This window comes from Rousettus aegyptiacus, unplaced genomic scaffold, assembly GCF_014176215.1.
Source record: "Rousettus aegyptiacus isolate mRouAeg1 unplaced genomic scaffold, mRouAeg1.p scaffold_m13_p_6, whole genome shotgun sequence".
NCBI lineage: Eukaryota > Metazoa > Chordata > Mammalia > Chiroptera > Pteropodidae > Rousettus > Rousettus aegyptiacus.
In genome coordinates, this window is record NW_023416309.1 from 76,630,616 (window position 1) to 76,651,967 (window position 21,352).

At 34.7% G+C, this 21,352-nt stretch overlaps 1 protein-coding gene across 2 annotated transcripts in view; it reads left to right on the forward strand.

Annotated features, from left to right (window-relative positions):
- SPATA22 (spermatogenesis associated 22) overlaps positions 1-19,866 on the forward strand; it is a 42,164-nt gene extending 22,298 nt beyond the window's left edge. The window contains exons 2-8 of one of the 2 annotated variants that reach the window (XM_016138855.2): positions 4,830-4,940; positions 8,636-8,696; positions 8,828-8,923; positions 11,506-11,833; positions 14,709-14,838; positions 16,690-16,787; positions 19,591-19,866. In XM_016138855.2, coding sequence (XP_015994341.2) covers positions 4,898-4,940; positions 8,636-8,696; positions 8,828-8,923; positions 11,506-11,833; positions 14,709-14,838; positions 16,690-16,787; positions 19,591-19,782 — 948 coding nt within the window. In that variant the 5' untranslated portion in view covers positions 4,830-4,897 and the 3' untranslated portion in view covers positions 19,783-19,866. Of the gene's footprint in view, positions 1-4,829; positions 4,941-6,640; positions 6,770-8,635; positions 8,697-8,827; positions 8,924-11,505; positions 11,834-14,708; positions 14,839-16,689; positions 16,883-19,590 lie in introns of those variants that run through there. The other variant, XM_036223746.1, reaches the window with a different exon arrangement.
- Positions 19,867-21,352: the final 1,486 nt, after the last annotated feature.

The window sequence follows — 21,352 nt, forward strand, 5'->3', positions numbered from 1 at the left end:
CTTTGAAATGAGTTTAGGTACTTTTCATCACCTGAGGGCATTTGAATTTCATCTCTATAAACAGCCAAAGGTAGATCCTCTTAGACTTTCTCTGGAATGGCATCTTTTCTTTCAGAAGCTTTTTCATGATCAGAGACATAAGAATCAAATCAATGATTTCTGGGACTTTAAACGCTACCTTGAAACATGCTTTAATTTCTATTGAAACTTTTGGTAATTCTGTATCAAATTCCTTAGGATTTTTTTCCCCTCACTTTTTTGCTTCAATACTAAAGAAAAAGCAGCTGTTAGTAATTTTCAAGTCTTTGTCATGCTTGAAAATGTCTTGGGGTGTGTTCTATGTACTAACCAGATTATATGAGTTTATGTGGACACAGTAAATCTAATTTATTGGCAGCAGAGGCTCTCCACTGGAATGTGTCATTCAAGAGGGGTTCTTATTAGGGGAAACCATCCAGAATACTAAAATGATTGTATTTCTTTGGAGAAATGAGTTTACCAAATCCAATTTTATTTCATGCTTAATCACTTGTCAAGTCAAATGTGTTCAAGTACTGGAAACATGTACTAGTAATGCCAGATTGTTGATGGAGGTACAAGAGTAAATCATTACAATTCAGAGTGGTTTAATCTATAATGTTTTTCTGCATATGCTATCTTAATTTATTCATTTATCCACTTTATAAGATAGGATGGAGTAGGTATTGACATCCCCATTGCAGGAGTAAAGGAAGAGAGCTTAATTAACTTGGTTAAGGTTCCTCAGTACTAGGAGAAATCTTGGCCTGGGACCCAGGTTCTCAGTTTTAAGTCCTGTGTTTTCCACAGAACAATAGGGTGCTCCATATTATTTTTGGCCTTCCCCAAAGTTCTAATTTTACTCGACTGGAATTCATGTAAACAGTCACTATAATGTGCTCAGGAAACAAACAAGCATACAGACAAAGTACATGATGGAAATATAAAATGTGAATACTTCAAAACATTTAATGAGCCAGTTCCTGTGTTCTTCCTTTAAAGGATTAAAATCTAAATTAACACATTAAAATGACTGTTCTAAGAAAAAGCCTCTGTAGCCTTTGATTTTCTACCCACATCAATGTACACTGAACAATTCAGTGTAGAGACACTGAAAACAAGCATAAATGTAAACAAATGTAAACAGATAATAGTCATATTATTGAGTTACTTTGGTTTTAAAAGTAGTAACTTTGGTAAATTATTAACACTTGATTATGGGCTTTTTTCTGCTCATTTCTGGTTAATTCTGTCCTTTGACCTAGCCTTTCTAGAAATGCTGCTTCAGTTATTTACTCATAGCTGGCACAAATGACTCATATTTTGAGGCTTGCTTTATGAAATTTTAATAGATCAGCACTTTGAAGTACAGTTAGTATTCCTAAGTAAAGTTTCCCTTACGTACAAAATGAGTAACTTGAGAGTTAATGAATTCTCTCCCATACTTACCTTGTTTATTGTGTACAGAGTTTGTCTTCTGTGGAAGCCTTGTTAGAAGAAAGGAGAGCATTTCCTTAGAACTAGAGCAACAGAGGCTTTTCATACTCTTATACCAAGTTAACTTCCGAAAGATTTTTAACTCTCTATTTCCCAAAGCACACTAAATTTTTGAGCCCTACAAAAACTAAATTTTTTTATTAGTCTAGTTATTTTCTGAAAGTTCAGAGAACTAGTAATATACAAAGTGGAACCCTTTCTAGTTGTCAATATCTCACTATTAGGTTTAATATTTAACATTTCGAAGTACTTAAAAGAATGAGCCTAATAACTGCCAGCAATACAAATGTTTTGTGGGGTTGGTAGTGCCTGATTTATTGGTGAAATAATGTAGTTTAAAACAAAGGAAGAGTAAAATTTTATAGTCATGGCTATCCAATAGATCGATGCCAGAAATTCTGTGGGAGACAAATTTAGGGCGAGATTGTTTCCGAAATAGTATGATTGGGAGATAAAAAGGATCTTCTCTCCATTATGATATGTAAAGTGTCTCATACATAATGTAGTGGTCCAGCAGTTATGCAATCAAACTATTTGCACTATTTTAATTTTTTTCTTCCTCTTGATCTTATTGCTGTCACTATCCTGACCAACTTTCTAGGTGGAAATAAATAAATGATAATCAGAACAATGTAGGGGTAGAAGAGATAAGTTTATAAACTGCTAGCAAAGATTCCACAATGTTCATTTCATATTCCTTACAGATGTAGCACAGGGTGTTGTTCATAATGGGTTTATAGCTTTCTCTCTAATGAGAAATCTATTTTTGGGGTGTGTGTGTATGTGTTGTGTGTGTATATGTGTATCTATGTATCAGGTCAAAAGCAGCTTCCCTGAAGCTTCTACTCATTAATTTTTTAAGTCTCCTCTCTGGAACCATGATAAACAAGTGTTTACAGACATTTTGTTTGAGGTCTTTTATTTTCCAAATTATATGAAGACCTAATATCTTCAGACTTATTCCTAAGTTTGGCATTCAAGGTTCCCTATTATCTCAGTCTGCCTCTAATTATATTTCCTAACACTCTCCTTTATTTGACCTAATCTTCAAAGAAACTACTATTATGTTTCATGGTCTCATAGTCCTAGGCCTTTACTAACAACGTTTCCTCCATCTCTGTGCCCTCTGTACCTCTTCCCTTCACCTACCCCAGGCTTCAAATGGTTGGAAAGCATGATAACAAAAAAAAAAAAACAACAAAAAAAACATGGTCTTTACACCCAGAGAGAACTAGAATTACTAACCCTGGCCTATAGTAAATACCCAATAAATGGCAACAATAAATTGAGCACTTACTGTGTGCCCGTATTGTTCATTTTCCCTTTCAACACTTTTAGGCCTCACCTCTCCTACCAGCCAGCCTCCTGGCGACTCTAATTCCCTTGGAATTCATCTGACTCATAAACTCAGAAAGACCAAGCAATTTCCCTGTGACCTGGTTTTGAGGCTCATGGCCTTTGAATCATTCTCTTTTAGACAGAATATGAGTTGTTACCAGCATTTTACAGACTTATGTCTGGAACCTATAAAATGACCATGGGTGTAAGCAGAGGATTGGACGACCAGCCTTGGACACACTTTTCTGCCAAAGCTGGGGCAGAGACTGGTAGTAGCTCTGTCACAGCTTCATCAGTGACTAGAACAGGTTCTTTCTGCTCTTTTTTTCCCTGGGCAATAATCTAAAGAGGTAGAGCCATCCCTAAGTCTCGTATCTTACAGTGTTAACGTTATCTTTCTTGGGAGAAGGGCATCTACCTTTCTACCATTATCATTATAAGGAGCAAGTGACACCATTACGCGCATGCCCCAAAGCAGTGGCCTCTGCGCCTGCGCGCGGGCGGAGGGGGGGAGGGGGGAAAGGGGCGCAGGGCGCGGTCGGAGGTGCGCCTGCGCAGGTTCTAGGCGCGCCTGCGCACGGCTCGACTTCCCGCGCTTTTTCGGAGGCGAGGAGGTTTCCGGTAGCTGACTGGGCTGACTCTGCGACGGTTGACGGAGGCAAGGGAACCTGTGGGCGAAAGTTGCGTGTCGCGTTGGTAGGAGGGCCAAGAAACTTAAGACCGTGTTGTTACTAGTTAACCAAACTGCCCCCATTCTCCGGGTCACAAGAGATTGTTGAAAGAGAGCGTGAATCCTGACCGGAACCCCTGTCTCCCGGGACGAGGCGCCAAAATAGTCCCACTTGGCCTCCCTCTGAGGCAGCGCGCGCTCGCGCTCATGTTCCCAGATTGAACAAGCTCTTTGCACTTCGACGCCACCAACCACGTTACTGCCATTCGGGTCCAATTGGAAGCCAGGGTTGGGTCAACTTAGAGTCCCTGCCCCCGGGTTAGTAGTCCAGGGAGGATAACACTTTTCTTTGCATGATACTTGTCGGAAACGTGAACAGTCCTTGTAGGCTCCCTCTGGGTTTGGGGCGTGAGTCGTGTTGGTATTTCTGTGCCGAGACAAAGTCACATAATCTCTATTTTGGTTCCTAGTATGACGATAATATTTTTTAAAGGGCCTGCTAGATCCTGCTTCAAGCCCAAGACATGGAAACAAAGCAGAGGCATTCCTTTCCCTTATGTTTCCCCAGTTTTATTTCTATAAACCATATTTGGAAGTTAATATTTACCTCAGTATGATTTACACTGTTACATAGTTGTGTTCATGTCTATCTGCCTCATTGGATAGTGAACTTGGGAGCGGAAATTATTTAGGTTTGTATCTTGCTTTTTCACACAGTAGGTAAGTGTTGACTTAAACTGAGATTGAACTATATTAGGCCAACTATGGAAAAAATTACGGCAAAAATTCTGTTAAAAAATACTCATCATTTTAGTTATTCTAGATATTAAGTGAGGGCTTAGATGTTGGTATTATATAATCCAGGGATCTCAAACTAATGGCCAAAACAGACGATATGCACAGTGTTTTAAAGTGAGACACAGAGCATGCTCTCACATGGCTAGTTCAACTGTGTATGTTTCCTCCCTGGCCTTGTAAGCATGTAAGTTAGCCAATATTATAGTCCATTTCTCTCTTTATAGATCTGGTTCAGAATTATTCACCTGTAGATCATTAGTTCTGAAACAAATTACATGGACTGTGTGAAATTCCACATACAAGGATGCAAGGTTATAACCTCCCTAACTTTAGACAGAGTTGAAAAACCAGGTCCTATTGTAAATTCTTACAGAGCAAAAGACCCTGTAAAGTGTTTACACTATCAGGTTTGACACTATAGTTTTAAACCTTAATTTTACTAAGTACTAGGCTAAAACTTTGATCTTGTTGCCTATACAATATGAGTTACAAATTCCTTTCTTTGAAGGTTTAGTCAGATAACTTCATGTTGTAAATTTGGAGTGTTGAAAGTTACAGACTTTGATATTAAAAGAAATGAAGAGAAGCCTCAATGAAAATTCAACTCGAAGTACAGCAGGTATCAAACAATTTTAATTTTTATATTTTGTATATACCATGTAAAGCTTATATAATTTATAGATGTAGCATTTTGGAAGGAACTTTTAAAAAAATTAAACATACAGCATAGCCTCTTTATTTTTCAGGTCCAATGAAATAAAATAACTTACTCAAGACAAAACATTTAGTGGCAGAGGTGGGAGTAAAATCAAACTTTTCTGGATTTACTCTAGTGTTCTTTCTACAAACCCTATGTGCTTGAGTTGTTCTGTACTTTTAGGCTGGAAACAAAGAGATAGGTTTATTTTTTATTTGTATTTGTGAATTATTTAAAGTATTTCCAGAAGCACTTATCTCCCTAATAGCTTCCCCTACCATTTCGGCTTTCCCAATTTATTAGTTAGAAGGCAAGAATGAAAAGAACCAGGGTAATGGTGATAATGCACAATAAGATAGTAATAGCTACTATTTATGGTGGATGTACTGTATTTCAGACAATTATATGTAGTAATATATTTAATTCTTAACACCAGCCCTCTGAGATAGGCATAGTTGTTATCCTTGTTTTCCAGATGAGAAATTAAGGCACAAAAGAGTTGTTAATTTATGAAGTGGCAGAACCAGGATTTGAACCTGGGAATCTAGCTATAGAGTCCATGCTCTTAATCACTATTATACTGTTTCTTAGTATATGTCATATTGGCACAATGAATTTAAGAAAATTGCCCAAGTTTACACTTTGAAGTTATACATAATTCCAAACTACTTTTAAGTTGTAATTCAAACCCAGGAGGTCTAACTCCAGAGCCCACATAAATTTCCCAGCCTTTCATCAGACAGTTATCACGAAGTCTATATTCTCCTGTAGTAAAAATTTTGATGGACCAGCTGGAGTATGGTATATCTTGAACTGAGATTTAGAAAGCTGTGTCCTGTCCAGGTTCTTCCACTGTGGCAATGCGTAAGCTTTTAGGACCTCTTTTTCCTGAGAGCCTTTCTAGTTTTACTATTTATAAATTCTGACGTTTAGCTTGACGCGAGATCCCAGGTCTCTTATCTGAAGGATTTAGAGGTAGTATTTATTCTCCTTTGAAGACATTTTCAAAGTGTTCCACAGAAAATATTCAATATAGACACCTGGAGGGCTTGTTAAAATTGCAGGGTTTGGCCTCCAAACCAAAACTATTGAAATGAAATTTATAAAAGTAGAGTCTAGGAACCAGCATGTTAAACACAAGATAAATCTTGGTCAAACTAAAGTTTGAGAACCATGGTCCTAAATGTTGTGTTACCATAGTGCAAACAGTCATTAGGGTTTTAGTTCTTTCTCACTTCTTTTGAACTTGAGGGGCCTCCTCCAGTTGATACAATAGGCAAGCACAGGTGGGAAATAAGGAAAACAAGAAGTGGATTTGCAAAAGGTTGGGAATGAGGGAAGAGATGGGAATTACTTCCAAACAAGAGAAATTAAGGCAATAGTAGCATAAAATGAGAAAATAACTTTTAGAGAAACAAATGAGTCTATTTAGGACCTTAAAAATACTATAAAAATCAATTCAAAGATACAGGAATTTATTTATAATAAATATAAAATTAATAAATAGACAAATTCAGATTGTGCATTATTATGTCCTAGTAATTATTATATAACTAGATATGACTTTTTCTATTATGTACTAATTTTTTTTATGTACTAATTTATTGGTACATTTAATTTAGGCTGTTTGCCTGTACCATTGTTCAATCAGAAAAAGAGGAATAGACAGCCATTAACTTCTAATCCACTTAAAAATGATCCAGGTATCAGTTCTGCTTCTGACAGTTATGATTTCCCTCCTTTACCAAAAGGTAAGAAAATAAGGTGAAAACTTTCAGAAAATAATTAGGATTCAAAAAAATTATTTCTATTTTATTGTAATGCAAATAGAAAGTTTATTTTTTTTTCCTCTTTTTTCCGCTGTCTACATGTAGGAGTTACTTGGCTCTTTCTGAACATCCCAGTTCAGTAGTTTGAGTTTTCTTGTCTACAAGAGTAGCTTAATATTTAAATGGATTATCTTATATCTGGAGTCTTGTTCTAAAGAATTGTTAAACCTACATTGTAAAGATATTTTCTTTCTTTTTCAAAACACATAAGTATATTGTGACTTAGACATTTGGTGTTGAAGAATGGAGAAACTCAGGTTGCCTCAGGAATAGGGATAAGTGTGAATGGCAACACAGGAAAATGGGAGGGGAAAAAAAAAGACTTTTGGAAGGAGAAGAGTCTAGGTATTTCTAGTGCTTAGCTTGTTTTTTTTTTTCCCCATAACATTTTTGCTTTTCTTTATTGACTCTTTACTCTCTCATCCAGTGGGCTTCCTTATAGTTTCAACTGACACATGAACTAACTTGCCCTTTCTTGGAGTTAACATAATCTTTTAGTTCTAGTTCTCAGAGCCCATCATTAACTGTTCTCTGTATCTCTTGATTCAAATTCTAGAGACAGAGAGCCTCTGATTCAGCTCATCTCTTTGAATGAGGTCACTAAAATATTGGTGAAGCCTCCCATCTCTGAAGCAATTAGCTTTTGTGGTGGGTGCTGGGAGGTCTTAATGTTTACTGACTTTTTACTTCTCCCCAGAAGAAAGCATGAACAGGCAGACATTCTGAAATATACTTGGTACATGCTGGTTATATACTTCTACCTTTTTGGGGACGCACTTGAAAAAACTTTAACAGGATCTTATACAACTAGAATTTTAAAATCAATCTCAATCAGTCTCCCCCCCCAATACTTATATTGTTAATTTCATCCAGTGTGTAACCATAGACCTCAATTTATTTCTAAATCCAAAGTTATTTTGTTTCCTTCCATATTGAGGAATTTGGAGAATTTTATATTCTTTTTATTGATAAAAAAATTCATATGGATATGCATAAGTAGTTGTTTATTTGGTTACCATCTGCCATTTAAAATTTCTCCAATATTTAAAATGTTTTTGTAAGTAACATGAATGTTGACCTTGAAAAACAACAACAATTTGAGTTGCTCCATAGGGCAATGTGCATCTTTGTGAAGTACTGTGAACTCACAAGCTCTGACTAGGATTACTATCTGTCATAGGTTTAGTAAGGTTCTTATATTGTGCAAGAGATAGAACTAGATCAGTGTTTTTCAAATTTTTGTCTTGCTCCTTTAGATTGGGAAACAATAAATCTTTTAAAAAGAAATGGAAGAGAATAAAGTAGAGTAGAATGTAATAGAAAATATCAGAGTGTATCACACAAAGTAAGGATAAGAATTGGTGGTGAAATTTTGTTATATTCTTTCTTCTCTCACACACACACATAGATGCACACTATACATGTAAACGTGTTGAGTTATGATGTATATCTTGCTGTGAGTGGGATCAAAAAGTTTAAGAATTACTGATTACTCTGAATTCATGTTACAGAATACAAGGTAACTATACAAAGATTGATTGTGGAAAATACTGATTAAACTATTACGTTTGCTTAAAATGCAATGGGAAAGAAAGACATCTATAAAAATTACTAAGACAGGCTGTGAGAAATTCCACAACAAAGTTCTATTGAAGGACAAGTTCATATCGTCAAGTAATTTTCTTCTTTAAGCTTTCAAGCCCCAAATTAAATAAGTATGAAATAATTATCATTTTTTTTAATGCTATCTATTTTACTTTTTTTTTTCTGTTACTTTTGTCTTTTGAGATTTGGCCTGGGAATCAATGAATCCAGAGTTGCCTACTTTAACAAAAACAGTGAACACAGGGTATGTGGAAACGTATATATCCATGGATGTGTGTCTTTTATTGACTGATGTTATTTTATTCTGTGTGTATTTTACATTTATCAATTTGGAAATAAACTTTTAATATTTAATAAGTTATATTTCCTCAAAAGGCAAATACCACATTCAGTTTCTCATCCCCTGAGAAGTCAAGATTCTGTGTCTAACTGTATTCAATCAAATACTGAAAGAAGCAAGAGTGGCTGGAGGTGAGTCTACTTAAGATGTCTCTTTTTTATTCTATTCTTTCTCCTTTTCCTCTCTTCCTCTCCTTCCTTCCCTTATCCTTCATCTCTTCCTCCTTTCTTAGAATTACATTTAGGAAAGTTCTATATTTAATGACTTGACTATAGCAATATTAGCTACATTTTGTAAAAGAAGTTAAGAATACTTTAAAAACAGGTAAATTTTGGCAGTGGTTATGTTTCCAAACAGTTCTTCATGTTATAATGAAGAATCTGTTAATATTTATCACCATGAAATTATGATTTTGCTCTGGATCATTAATGATCTAATTGACAATAGGTAGAGTCAGGAATAGCTATATCTTAATGTTGGCTATATTTAGAAATTGAGAACCAAATAGAATGCGCAGTCCTACCCTAGGAAGACAGTCTACTTCAAGATAAGTAGAATAGAATAATAAAGAATCATTTAAAGACGTAAGTGCATATGCATCTGCAGTGGTAGGAACTCAAGGAATAAAGAGGACCATCAAGGAAGATGGTGAGAATACTTCTAAGTCATTGCCATAAGGATCTGAATTTAATGCCTAAATATTATGAAAAAATTAGTACATGGAAAAAGGACATGGTCTATTTTTTAGGTTAGATTTTACCAAACATATGTATCAGTCATTGTTTAGTGCTTCAGTATGTCTTTTTAATAATCCTTACAACAACCCTGTAAAGTTAATATTAACCTTTGCTTTTATTAACGATACCATATTTTTTAAAGGGAGAAACTTTTAATAAAGTGATTAATACATAAAAACAATACTTTTATTTTTAAAAAATGAGTTTCGATTTTATTATTCATGCTAGTTTCCTTAGGACCAGTCAGTTATTTTCTTCAGGGCTTTAAACTAGACCAATTCATACTTAGACATGGCCCTTGGAAGCATAGTTCCACCTGCGGTGCTAGGAGAAAGTCTGCACTAGCAGTCATTAGAGAATTTGGTAACAGATTGTAATCTGGACAGACACCCAGTATTAGATATTCCAATTTGAAGTAGTATATAGTTGGAATGTAATAACAGGAAATCCAAGAACAGAAAACATTTGCAAACCCAAGTAGGCAGTTGGTAATCTGCTAAAGATCTTTTAACTGGTTCTATGCTTAGGTTCGGAATCTAGGCTTTACCTTCACATTCATCTGTCCCCAACAACAGCCTTTCTTGGGGATCTTGTTGAACATCTGGAGCCTATCTTTGTCTCCAAGGAGAAGGATCTGAGGGAGACACTGCTCTCTACCCTGCTCAGGAGCCACTACGACTTAGGCCTCTTGGTCTAGTTGGGATGTTGAGCACCTAGCTAAGCTGGATGGGCTGCTGAGGCAGTACTGTGTATGGGCATGCCCAGTAAGATCAAAGGACTATCTATAGTTCTCCCAGGCCTTTGTTCAGGCCAGAAGCACCTCCTGAGCAAAAATGTTGGAGGAAGTTGCAGATGTACTGTTACCAAAAGGAATTATGAAGCTTAACAAAACTTTCTAAATTATGAATAATTAATTTCCATAGCCATCAGAGAGGGAAGATAAAATCGTTTCTATTCTTTCTGTTGAAAAAATTGCTGTCATATGAAAGAAGTGATCAATGTATGAAAAATACCTTATAGAGGTGTATCAAGCAGTTAAGAATACTAATAATATTTTCCTTGGATATTGTGATATTTATGGTATTTATGAACTTTAAAAATTTTGTAATTAATTTTTCTTTTCTCATTTTCATACCTAATTTTGTACCTAATTTACTTAAGAAGCCTCCCCAAATTATACAAGCTTCAGGCCCCATACAATTTGGATTTGTTCCTGATCACTATGGAACCTAGACCCTTTTTGGTTTATTTTCCTCAACAAGGAATGGGTTGTAGTGTTTGCGCTCCTCTGATATCTTTAGGAAAATTATTCAGAAATAAGAATTTGTGACTTGGACTAGTTTTTTCTTGTGGAACTCTTAACTAGCTGGCTCAGAAATTACATTTTTTTATTTTGGCTTCGTTTTGTTTTGATCAGCTGATACAAGTCACTTGGTAAAATGCGGTAACATATTCATAAGTAGAGCTTTTAAGCTATGTAGTAAAAGTACAAAATTTCTAATCAAAAAGCTATCTATTTAGCCTATATTTAACATTTTGATTTAAAATCACTGACAAGCCATTAGTTTAACTTCTCAAAATTTTATAGAAAATTTAAACAAATGTGTAAAAAGGAAGCAAAAATTTTCAAAATCTTACCACTAGGAGACAGCCACTGTTATATGGAGGCTTGTGTAGTTTAAAAATATACTTCATAGCACTGGACTCTGAGTTGGGGACTAAGGTTCTCTGGGTCCTGAATTGCTATATGATTTTTGACAAGTTACTTCCTCCCTAAGGCTCAGTTTCCTCACCTGAAAAGATAGGTATAATATATTGTAGGGTTATTGTGATGATATATTTAAGTTTTCTAACTTTTTAGTATTTAAAAGCAGTTTATAAACCAAAAATTACCATACAAATGTAAATTTTGATTTTCTCTTAATATAAAGTATATAGAAACAAAAACTAATACTAATTTTTTAAAAAACTTACAGCTACGGAGATGGAAACAAAAATACCAGCTTGAAAACTTGGGATAGAAATGATTTTAGATCTCAATGCAAAGGAACAAACATAGTGGCAAATGATAGAATGAATTCTTGTCCAGTGAGTTTGAGAGCTCAACAACAGCAACAATTAAGAATATCTGAACCTCCTAACTTACCTCACCAAAGAGAAACACGAACACATTCATCAAAAATATCTGGCTCTACAATGAGAGGTCTAGACAAAAATGGTGCATTACAGGCATTTAAGCCCAATTTCCAACAAAATCAATTTAAGAAAAAAATGGATCATATTCCAGAAGAAAAAGCTCTCAAGGTAAACTTTTAAATATGAATTATTTACATTAAAAAAAATATGAGATAAATAAGCATTTGGAAAATTACAGAGATAAGAGCATTTGAAATCAATCCTATGGCATGCATTACTTGATTAGCACAAATATCTAGTTCCATTGGAGTGGGTAAATGTTGGATTTCAACATTTCTTAGAGGTCGTAAATGGCTGCTCCTTAGTTCCTTTGGAGTGTTCTACTGGGTTCTGAATTTCACTGTTTACTAATTATTGAAATGACGACAGTTTATCCATTGGTTGCAGAAATTCTCTGAGCTTTTCATATGTCAGTCTAAGGTGGTTTTTTGTTTTGTTTTGTTTTTTAAATAGGTCAGCAAACATTTTCTGTATAGGGCAGGGTAGTAAATGTTTTTGGCCTTAGTGGCCATATTGTCTCTCTTGCAACTACTCAACTATACTACTCAACTCTGCCATTATAGCTTAAAAGCAGCCATAGACAATGCATAATCAGATGGATGTAGCATGTTTCAATAAAAATTTACAAAAACAGTGGGTTAGATTTGGACAACAGGCCATCGTTTGCTTACCTCGGCTCTATAATCTGATCTTACTGTACCTCCAGCCTCATATTACATATTCAACTAATTCTCCAGTCCACTTGCCATTTCAGACTCTTCACAATTCTCTAAACATGATATACACTCTTAATATGACTCTGCTTTAATTTGTAGTTTTTATATGTACTTCCTTCAGCTTTACTTTCTCTCTTCACTCCTCACTCTTAATTGTTCTTTGTAAACGTCTTTTATATATTATGTGTGCTGGTTGTTCCTATCTTCCTTCCCTTGACCCGCAGCGCAATAGATTGTTTACCTTTTGCCCTTCTCTGTGCTCTAGAAAGATGAATCATCCTACATGTCCTGCACCATCTTGGAATCCCTTAGCTCAGTGGTCCCCAACCCCTGGGCTAAGGCTGTGGACTGGTACTAATCCATGGCCTGTTAGGAGCCAGGTGAGCAAGAGAAGTGTCGTTCGTATTTGCAGCCGTTCTCCAGTACTAGCATCACTGCCTCAGCTCCACCTCTAATCAGGCATCAGATTCTCATAAGAGCACTGGTCCCTGGTGCCAGAAAGGCTGGGGACCACTGCCTTAACAGAAGCTGACTTCCTTTAGGGGCCAACCAGTGGGAATCACTGGCAGGACATCAAAGGGTGGAGAGAGAGGTTGGGTTCTTCTATTCCCTCCCTGCTTAAATGTTGTGTAGCAGGCAATTACTGTGTCTCTGCAGGATATAGCCTTTCCATGAGTCCAGCTTTCACAGGTTTGGTAATTTTATTTCTTCCCATTGTCCTTTCAGCCTAGGAGTAATAGAAGTTTCTTACTGTTGTTAGTCTTTGAGTGCTTAAGTACACTATGTTCTGTGTGTATACTTGTCAATAGTCTTTTCAAGAAGTCATCTGTGGTAAATTCTGTTTTTGTTTTTTTTGTTTTTGTTTTTTTCTGGAAATATGACTAGTATAACATGTTTCACAGTGATTCTCAACTTTATATTTCCTTATATATAAGAATGATATGACACCTCAGTAGCAGTGGCTGATTATAGCAGTAGTAAGGACGCAGTCATACTTTGGTTAAGTGGGGGAGCAGGAGGGAAGGTGATTATAGCTGGAAAAAAAAGTTCCATCAAGTGTTCTTTGCCCTCACAAAGGAAAGTGCCACCACCATCCTCTGAAAATTAGTATCTTAATACATTGTATTCTTAGTTAATCTTTAAAAATGCCAGACACATTCTCATCTCAGGGCTGTTCCCTTTGTCCTCATTCAACAACCAATTTAAAATAATAACAGATGATCAGATAAAGAAGTTGTGGTTCATATATACAATGGAATATTACTCAGCCACGAAAAAATGAAATCTTACCATTTGCAATGACATAGATGAATCTAGAGGTTATTATGCTGAGTGAAATAAGTCAGAGAAAGATAAATACCATATGATTTCATTTATATGCAGAGTCTAAGGAACAAAAAGAACAAACTAATCAAAAACAGACTGATAAATATAAAGGACAATCTAGTGACAGCCAGAGGGGAGTCAGGTTGGGAGGCTGGGAGAAAGGGGTGAAGGGTTAAATAAGTACAAATTAGTAGTTGATAGATGCTCATAGGGATGGGGAGCATGGCACAGAGAATGCTTTCAGCAGGAATGGAATGGCTAGGTATAGAGCCAGAGGAGAGAACAATCAGGGGGATCATTTCATAAACTATGTAAATACCTAAACAATGTATTGTATACTTGAAACTAATAGTGAAATTAAATTAAAAAAATAATCCCTGTCTCTCTTTAACTTTTTACCCTATTTTAAATATACATATGTACATATATATAAATTTCTGGCATTCTATTATATAATTATAATTTTCTGAATCTCCCATTGGATGGCAAAATGTATGAGAGTGGTTATCCTGTCTGTTTTGTTCACTGTTGTTTCCTTGTTAGCTATGTTTGGCACATAGTAGGTGCCAGTAAGTACTTTTGGAAGGAAAGGATGAATGTGTCCTCCTAGAATGTGAGTATATTAGGGAAAGGAATTGTGTTTTATTCATCTGTGTTTATCACAGGACTGGCACATGATACTTAAAAAACATTCAATAAACGAACAAATTAATAAGTGAATGAATGCCCATATACATTCTCTTCTTGATTGTCTTCAGTGCATCTTAGTTTCTCCTCCTATAAAATGTTAATGATGCCTTTAGCAACTGTACTAAAAATTTCAATACTTACATTTTACACATCTGCCTATTATAAGCACCTAGAATCTTTTCAAAGTGAAAGTGTATAATGAAAAAAACGAAAGATTTTTCTAATGCTTTGACTTTATTTTTTTTCAAAAGGATGCCTCATTGTATCAGTTAAAGTTTAAAGAAAAAGATAACTCTTTAAGAGTTATATCTGCAGTTATTGAAAGCATGAAGTACTGGAGTGAACATGCACAAAAAACTGTACTGCTTTTTGAAATATTGGGTAGGTATAATATACTTCAAAAATACTTCAGTAATATTTGGACAATACTTTTGAATGACCATAGGAATACTTAAGAGATCTTAAAGAAAAATAAAATTTTGCAAAAGGAGATATGGTTTATTAGGATTTTCTTCAGTTCTTGGGTCTGTCATTGATTTGTGTGACTTGAGATGTATTTAGTTATGTATTTGTAATGTTAAAACAAGAAAGATTCTTACAAGTATTCCAACTCAACCCTTGAGGAATTGGGCAAATAATTAAAATAGACTTGACCAAAATCACAAAACTAGTTAGCAAAAATGGATCTAGAATTCAAGTCTCCATATTCTTAATCTATTGTTCTTTCTATTATATCACACTAAATCCGATAGTAATTTTATATACAAATTAAGTCATATTTGAAGTACTCTGAAATAATGTTTGTAGAGAATCCTTTACTGATATGACTAGACACCCTACAATTAACCTGTTTTCTAAATATTTAAGAGGGGGAGTGGTTCGTAGAATGTTTCTGGAATTTGATTTTACCTAGAATAAGAGATAAGTAGAGATTCAAAACATATTTCAATAGTTCAAGTAAAATAAATATTTAAATTATGAAATATCCTAAACATACAGAAAAATATAGAGAATATAATATCCACATACCCATGTTATAGATACATTTTAAACCCCTATCCTTTTTTTTCTTTAGAAATAATCACTGTGGTATCTTTCCTGTCCATGCTTTTATATATTTACTGTATACATATAATTTCATAAATTTACACATATATGTACTTTTTATTGCTTTATATGTTTTAAAATATACAGCTTAAATTTTTATTCAGTATTTTGTTTTTGAGATTTAGTTATTTTCTGTCCTGTTACAGTATTGTCTTCACCCTGAATTTTAATTATGGTCTCTCCAGTAGCTGCTGATTCTTCCCTTTTATTATTAAGATGATTATCAAAGTTCTCTATACCACCTATCCTTATACCACACTGTCACATTCTTCAATGCTTTTTTTCTGGTTGCTCTTCTACAGGAAGTAGTAAATGACCCCTTGCGTATTCATCATTCCTTACTGGGTAACAAGCCCATCACCTAAGTCCTGAATTTCGTAGCTGGGAAATGGGATACACTGATTGGTTTAAGTCAGTCTCAGGTCATTCCTGCATCTAGGTGTACAGACAAATCCCATTCAAACCAAATGGCTAAGAATGGCATAGGAGAGGTTTCCTGAATGAAAATCTGGGTGGTATTAGGGAAGATGGAGGCTGATAATCAAAATAGCAAATGTTCACTGTCAGTGCTCAGTAGATGGTTATTAAAGGAATAAATAATGCTCTCATTTGGTAATAATTTCTTGATATAAATATGAATTACTATTTGCATTTTATATAAGAGAGAGATTTGAAGGAGGTTAAACAATTCACTCAATTTAGTAAATTGAACTGGGATGCAAATGCATGCCTTCTGATTCTAGTTCAGTTTTTTTTTTCATTAAGCCATGATGCTTATTTATTACGAGTGCAATTTATTATTATAATGTAGTAGATTTGGTGTGGGGACTTAACCACTCTATAGAATACATTCAAAGGAAAAAGCTTCAGACGGCCAACTATTGTCAATTCTATGAATTTTGGCATATAACCTGTTCCTAAGTTGGAAAGGGCCAGAAATTTTGTTTTCCTTAGTATATGGCAGTTTCAGAAATATCTTTCCCTCTTTAAATGTTTTCTTTATTATTGTATAAATAAAACTATGAGAGAGGTCGGTGTGGGCAATTATTTAAATAGCAACTTCTCTTAAATTGTATTTGCTTTTTACCAGCACTGATTTTCTTCCCCTATTTCAATGTTCCTTAGCTGTTCTCGATTCTGCTGTTACACATGGACCATATTATTCAAAGACTTTTCTTATGAGAGATGGGAAAAATACTCTGCCTTGTGTATTTTATGAAATAGTGAGTATTTGTCTAAGTATTCTTTGGGAAGCATATGCCAACAAAACATACATATGTACTTTATAAAATGCAGGCTGTAATTCTATTGCAGTAGAAATTCCGTTAACACTTAAGTAGTACTTTCAACATCTTGGTTTTATTTCTGATATTAAAGTTTTCTATTTGTTCAACTAATATGGAGACCCTACCATGTGCCAGGCTCTGTGCTAGATGCAAGGGATATAAATTGGAATATAAGTAGTAAATGACTCTTTCTCTCAATTTATAATCTCAGGTAGAAAGACAGTTACATGAATGTTACACAGTGGTATGATAAATGGTATGATAGAGTTATGTGTAGGGTGCTGTAGAAGTAGATAGGGTAATCAGGGAAAGATTTTCAAAGAATGTAGTAACCTGTTTTATTTTAAGGACTAATAAATTAAGCCAAAGTGTGTGGGGGAAGGGAAAGAAGAAGGGAAGAATGCACCCTAAGTTGAGAGAGCAGCATATTCAAAGACATGAAACTAAGAGAGCCTGGATTGTACAGGAAACTGCAAGTGGTTTATAATTACCAGAGTGTAGAGTTAGTAATTGATGGGGGTAAGGATAGTGATTCTGAAGTTGGGAGATGGCACAGAGTCGGCTGGGATATAGGGAGAAAGAGTCTTGATGAGAAAGAAGACTGGGATGACAAAGGAGGCTGGAGATCAGAAGGGCGTCTGGAGACCTTATAGGACTTACATGCTTTGTAAAAAAAGTTTGTAATTCTGAAATTGGCCATAATTTGGAATAATATGTAGATTCTGGTTTTTACTTTACTGTTACTAGCTTTATGACCTTGAGTAAGCTGCTTAAACTTTCTGAGCTTCAGGTTTTTTAAATTTGTAAAATGGGGAGACTAATTCTAACCTTGAAAGATTATTTTAGATGATATAACAGCATTTGACACATAGGAGATGGTCAAATAATAGTAATTGTCATGTTATTTCTAAAATAATTTGAACACTTATTTTTTTTCTCGTCTGACGTTTTTTAAAAAAACTTTTTATTGAAGTATAACATATACAGATAGTTCACAAATCATAACTGTACAATTCTATGAAGTATCACAAAGTGAACATTACCAAGGGTAAGAAATAGAGCATTGTTGTCACTCTGTACATCCTTATGCCTCCTCCCATTCACTAACCCCGTCTGCTACCGAAAAGTAACTATTATTCTGACTTTTAATATTATAAATTAATTCTGCCTCTTTTTGAACTTTAAATAGTATCACATGGTATGTCTTCTTTTATGTCTGGTTTCTTTCGCTCAACACAATGTTTGTAAGATTCATTTATACTGTTAATGTAGCTATAGTTCATTTATTTGTATTTCTGTATGCAATATTCTGTTGTCTGACTATACCACAGTTTAGTTTTCTGTCCTACTGTTGGTGGGCATTTAGTTGTTTCCAGATTTTTTGCTATTATGAATAATGTTCTATGAAGTTTAAATAGTATATGTCTCTTGTGCATATGCATGTACTTCTGTTGGGTATATATCTAGGAGTAAAATTGTTGCATCATAATGTATGGTATGTTCTAAAACAGTAGTTACTATCGAAGAATTTTTCAAAGGGTTGTACCAATTTACACACTCACAATCAGTATAGGTGAGTTGCAGTTTTTTTGCATTCCTGTCAACACTTAGTACCATCAGTCTTTTTTGTTTTAGCTATTCTATTCTAGTTGTTGTTTAGTACTATCTAATTTCTCTACAATTCTTTGGTGACTAATGAGGATGAACACCTTATATGTCTACTAGCCATTTAGATATCTTCTTTTGTAAAGTCTGTTCAGGCTTATGTTCTTTTTTTTTTTTTCTATTGAATTTTTTGTCATTTTCTTATAGGGGTTTTTTAAAAAAAATAATTCTGGATACAAGTTCTTTGTCCTTTATGTGTATGGCAAATATTTTTTCGTACTCTGTGGTTTGTTTTTTCAGTGGCTTTTGAGAAACAGAAACTCTTCACTTTAATATAGTTCTTTGAACAATTATCAATATTTTCTCTTATTCTTTTTATGACTGTTTAGTGAAAGCAGTCCCAATATACTTTAAATTTATTCATGATTGAGAGGATTTGATGCTGGCTGGTCTTTTTCTGGTTTACTCTTCCCATTATGGGATAGTCCTTTTGACTAAGGGTTGGAGGTAGGGGTGGTTGTTAGAATCTCTTTTCTTTGGAGGCCTCAGACTCTGTTTTCTTTTTCTCTCAGCCCTATGAGCCTGTCAAAAGCTCTGCTCAGTTTCTGAGACTCTTCAACTATCTTGACTATTACTAATAAATACCTCAGGGGAAAAACATCCCCAGATATCAGGCCCCATTCTAGACTCCTATCCTTTCCCAGATGGGGTGACTGTAATTCCTCAATGCCTTGGTATTTCTCTGATGTCTCTGAGGAGATTTTAAAGTATTTCATCCAGCTATTCTAGTCATTCTTAGCTAGAGAGTTGGTGTGTAACTACCTTTCTGCCGCCTACTAAAAGTGGAACTCTTGATAGTCTAAGAGAAGTGAATAGTTTATGTGCCATTACATTGAGAATTAGTCTTTTCAGGAACAGCAGCTCACTAGCTTGTAAGAAGGCCTTCCTTCTGTAACAGGGCATGAATATTTGCCTAACTATCATGGTCTTGTTAGCAGTGGGGCCCTAAATCAGATGAGGGAGTTAAAGCATTTGGAGTGATTCATATTTAGTTAATCATATTATTAGTTTCGAAAAGTTGAAATTCAGATGAAGTAATAAATTACTTTATTGATATTTATTTTTTAAAAAACAGGATCGTGAACTTCCAAGACTAATCAGAGGCCGAGTTCATAGGTGTGTTGGAAACTACGACCAGAAAAAGAATATTTTCAAATGTGTTTCTGTCAGACCAGCATCTGTTTCTGAACAAAAAACTTTTCAAGCATTTGTTAAAATTGTAGATGCTGAGATGAGGTATTATACTAATGTAATAAATGAGATTTAAATAGTGATAAAGAAAGTTTAAATGGTATAACTTAAAGCACTTCTTTGTTATTGTTTAAATTACCATCTCCATGGTTTTATAGCTCCTGCTTTTTCTCTGTTTCATTTGTTCAAATAAAATATTTAAATCTTTTAAAATGTGTAAAGAGTTTTTGAAAATAATTTTACTGTTTTTATAAACATGGTATATTTGCTAAAATTCAAAAACCATTTTAGAAAAAAATGCTCAGTATAATAGGAATAGATGTTTATTTAACATGAGATAATAATACATCTGAGTCAGCCCAAAAGCCAACATCAGTCTTAATGGGGGAAATATAGAGACATTCCTACTAAAGTCATGAACAAGAAGACAAGGGTACCCATTATTAGTGCTGTTACTAAGCATTATTCTGGAGCTGCTGGTCTATGCAGTTCATTTAATTACTTCAAATATTTAGTGAGCACATACTCTAGGCCAAGCAGACTGGATATAGGACACTTAATGAAGAAATAAAAATCTCTGAATTTAATGGAATTTATGTTCTGGGACCCAGGAAATATATTAGATAAAAGAGAAAATTTTGAGATATAAGAATTATTGCTATTGGCAGATGTTATAATTGCATGTGTGGAAAACCAAAGAAAATCAACTGAGAAACTACTGCAGAAATGAGATGATTTGGTAAGGCACTAGAATAGAACACTTAATATGTAGAAATCTTCTGTAGATGGCATTTATATGACCCACAACCATTAGAGTGTAAAATCTATAAAGATGTCATTTAAGAGAGAAAAAATATCCAAGGCTAATCAAGACTAAATGAAAAATGTGAAAAGTACATGAACAAAACTTTAAAATACTAAAGTACAGAAAAGAAGATGGACAAATGGAAAAATAAATAATTTTCTTGAATAGGAAGATAAAGATGCCGATTTTCCTCTAATTGGTAACATGTAATTTCTGTGTGTGAAAACACACACACACACACACACACACATCAAGCTGATACCAAAGGTTGTATAAAAAATAGACCAGAAAAATTCCAAAACAGAACTATAGAGGATAGAGGATAGTTTTACTGGATATTATAAAGCATTAAATATATTAGTCATCTATTGCTGTATAGCCACCCCCCCTTATCCAAATTAGTGACTTGAAAAATAAGTATTTATTATCTCTCACAGTTTCAGTGGGCCAGGATTTCAGGAACGGCTTGGCTGGGCAGTTCCGGCATGTGGTTTCTTAGGAGGACCCACTTGCAGGTGGCTTATGCACATGACTGCCTAGTGGGTACTTTCTGTTGGCAGGAGGCCTCAGCATTTTACAATGTGGGCCTTTCCAGAGGGCTGCTTGAGTGTCCTCATGATGTTGTGGCTAGCTTCCCCTGGAGTGAGTAATAGTTATCCAGGTGGAAGCTTTTTTATGACCTAGCCTTGGAAGTCACATAACATCACTTCTACTACATTTTTTTTTTTTTTATTAACAGTGAGTCATTAAGTATGGACTACATTTAGGAAGAGAGGAATTAGGCTCCACCAGTTGAAGGGAAGTGTGTTAAAGAAATGGCAGACATTTTAAAAACCAGCAC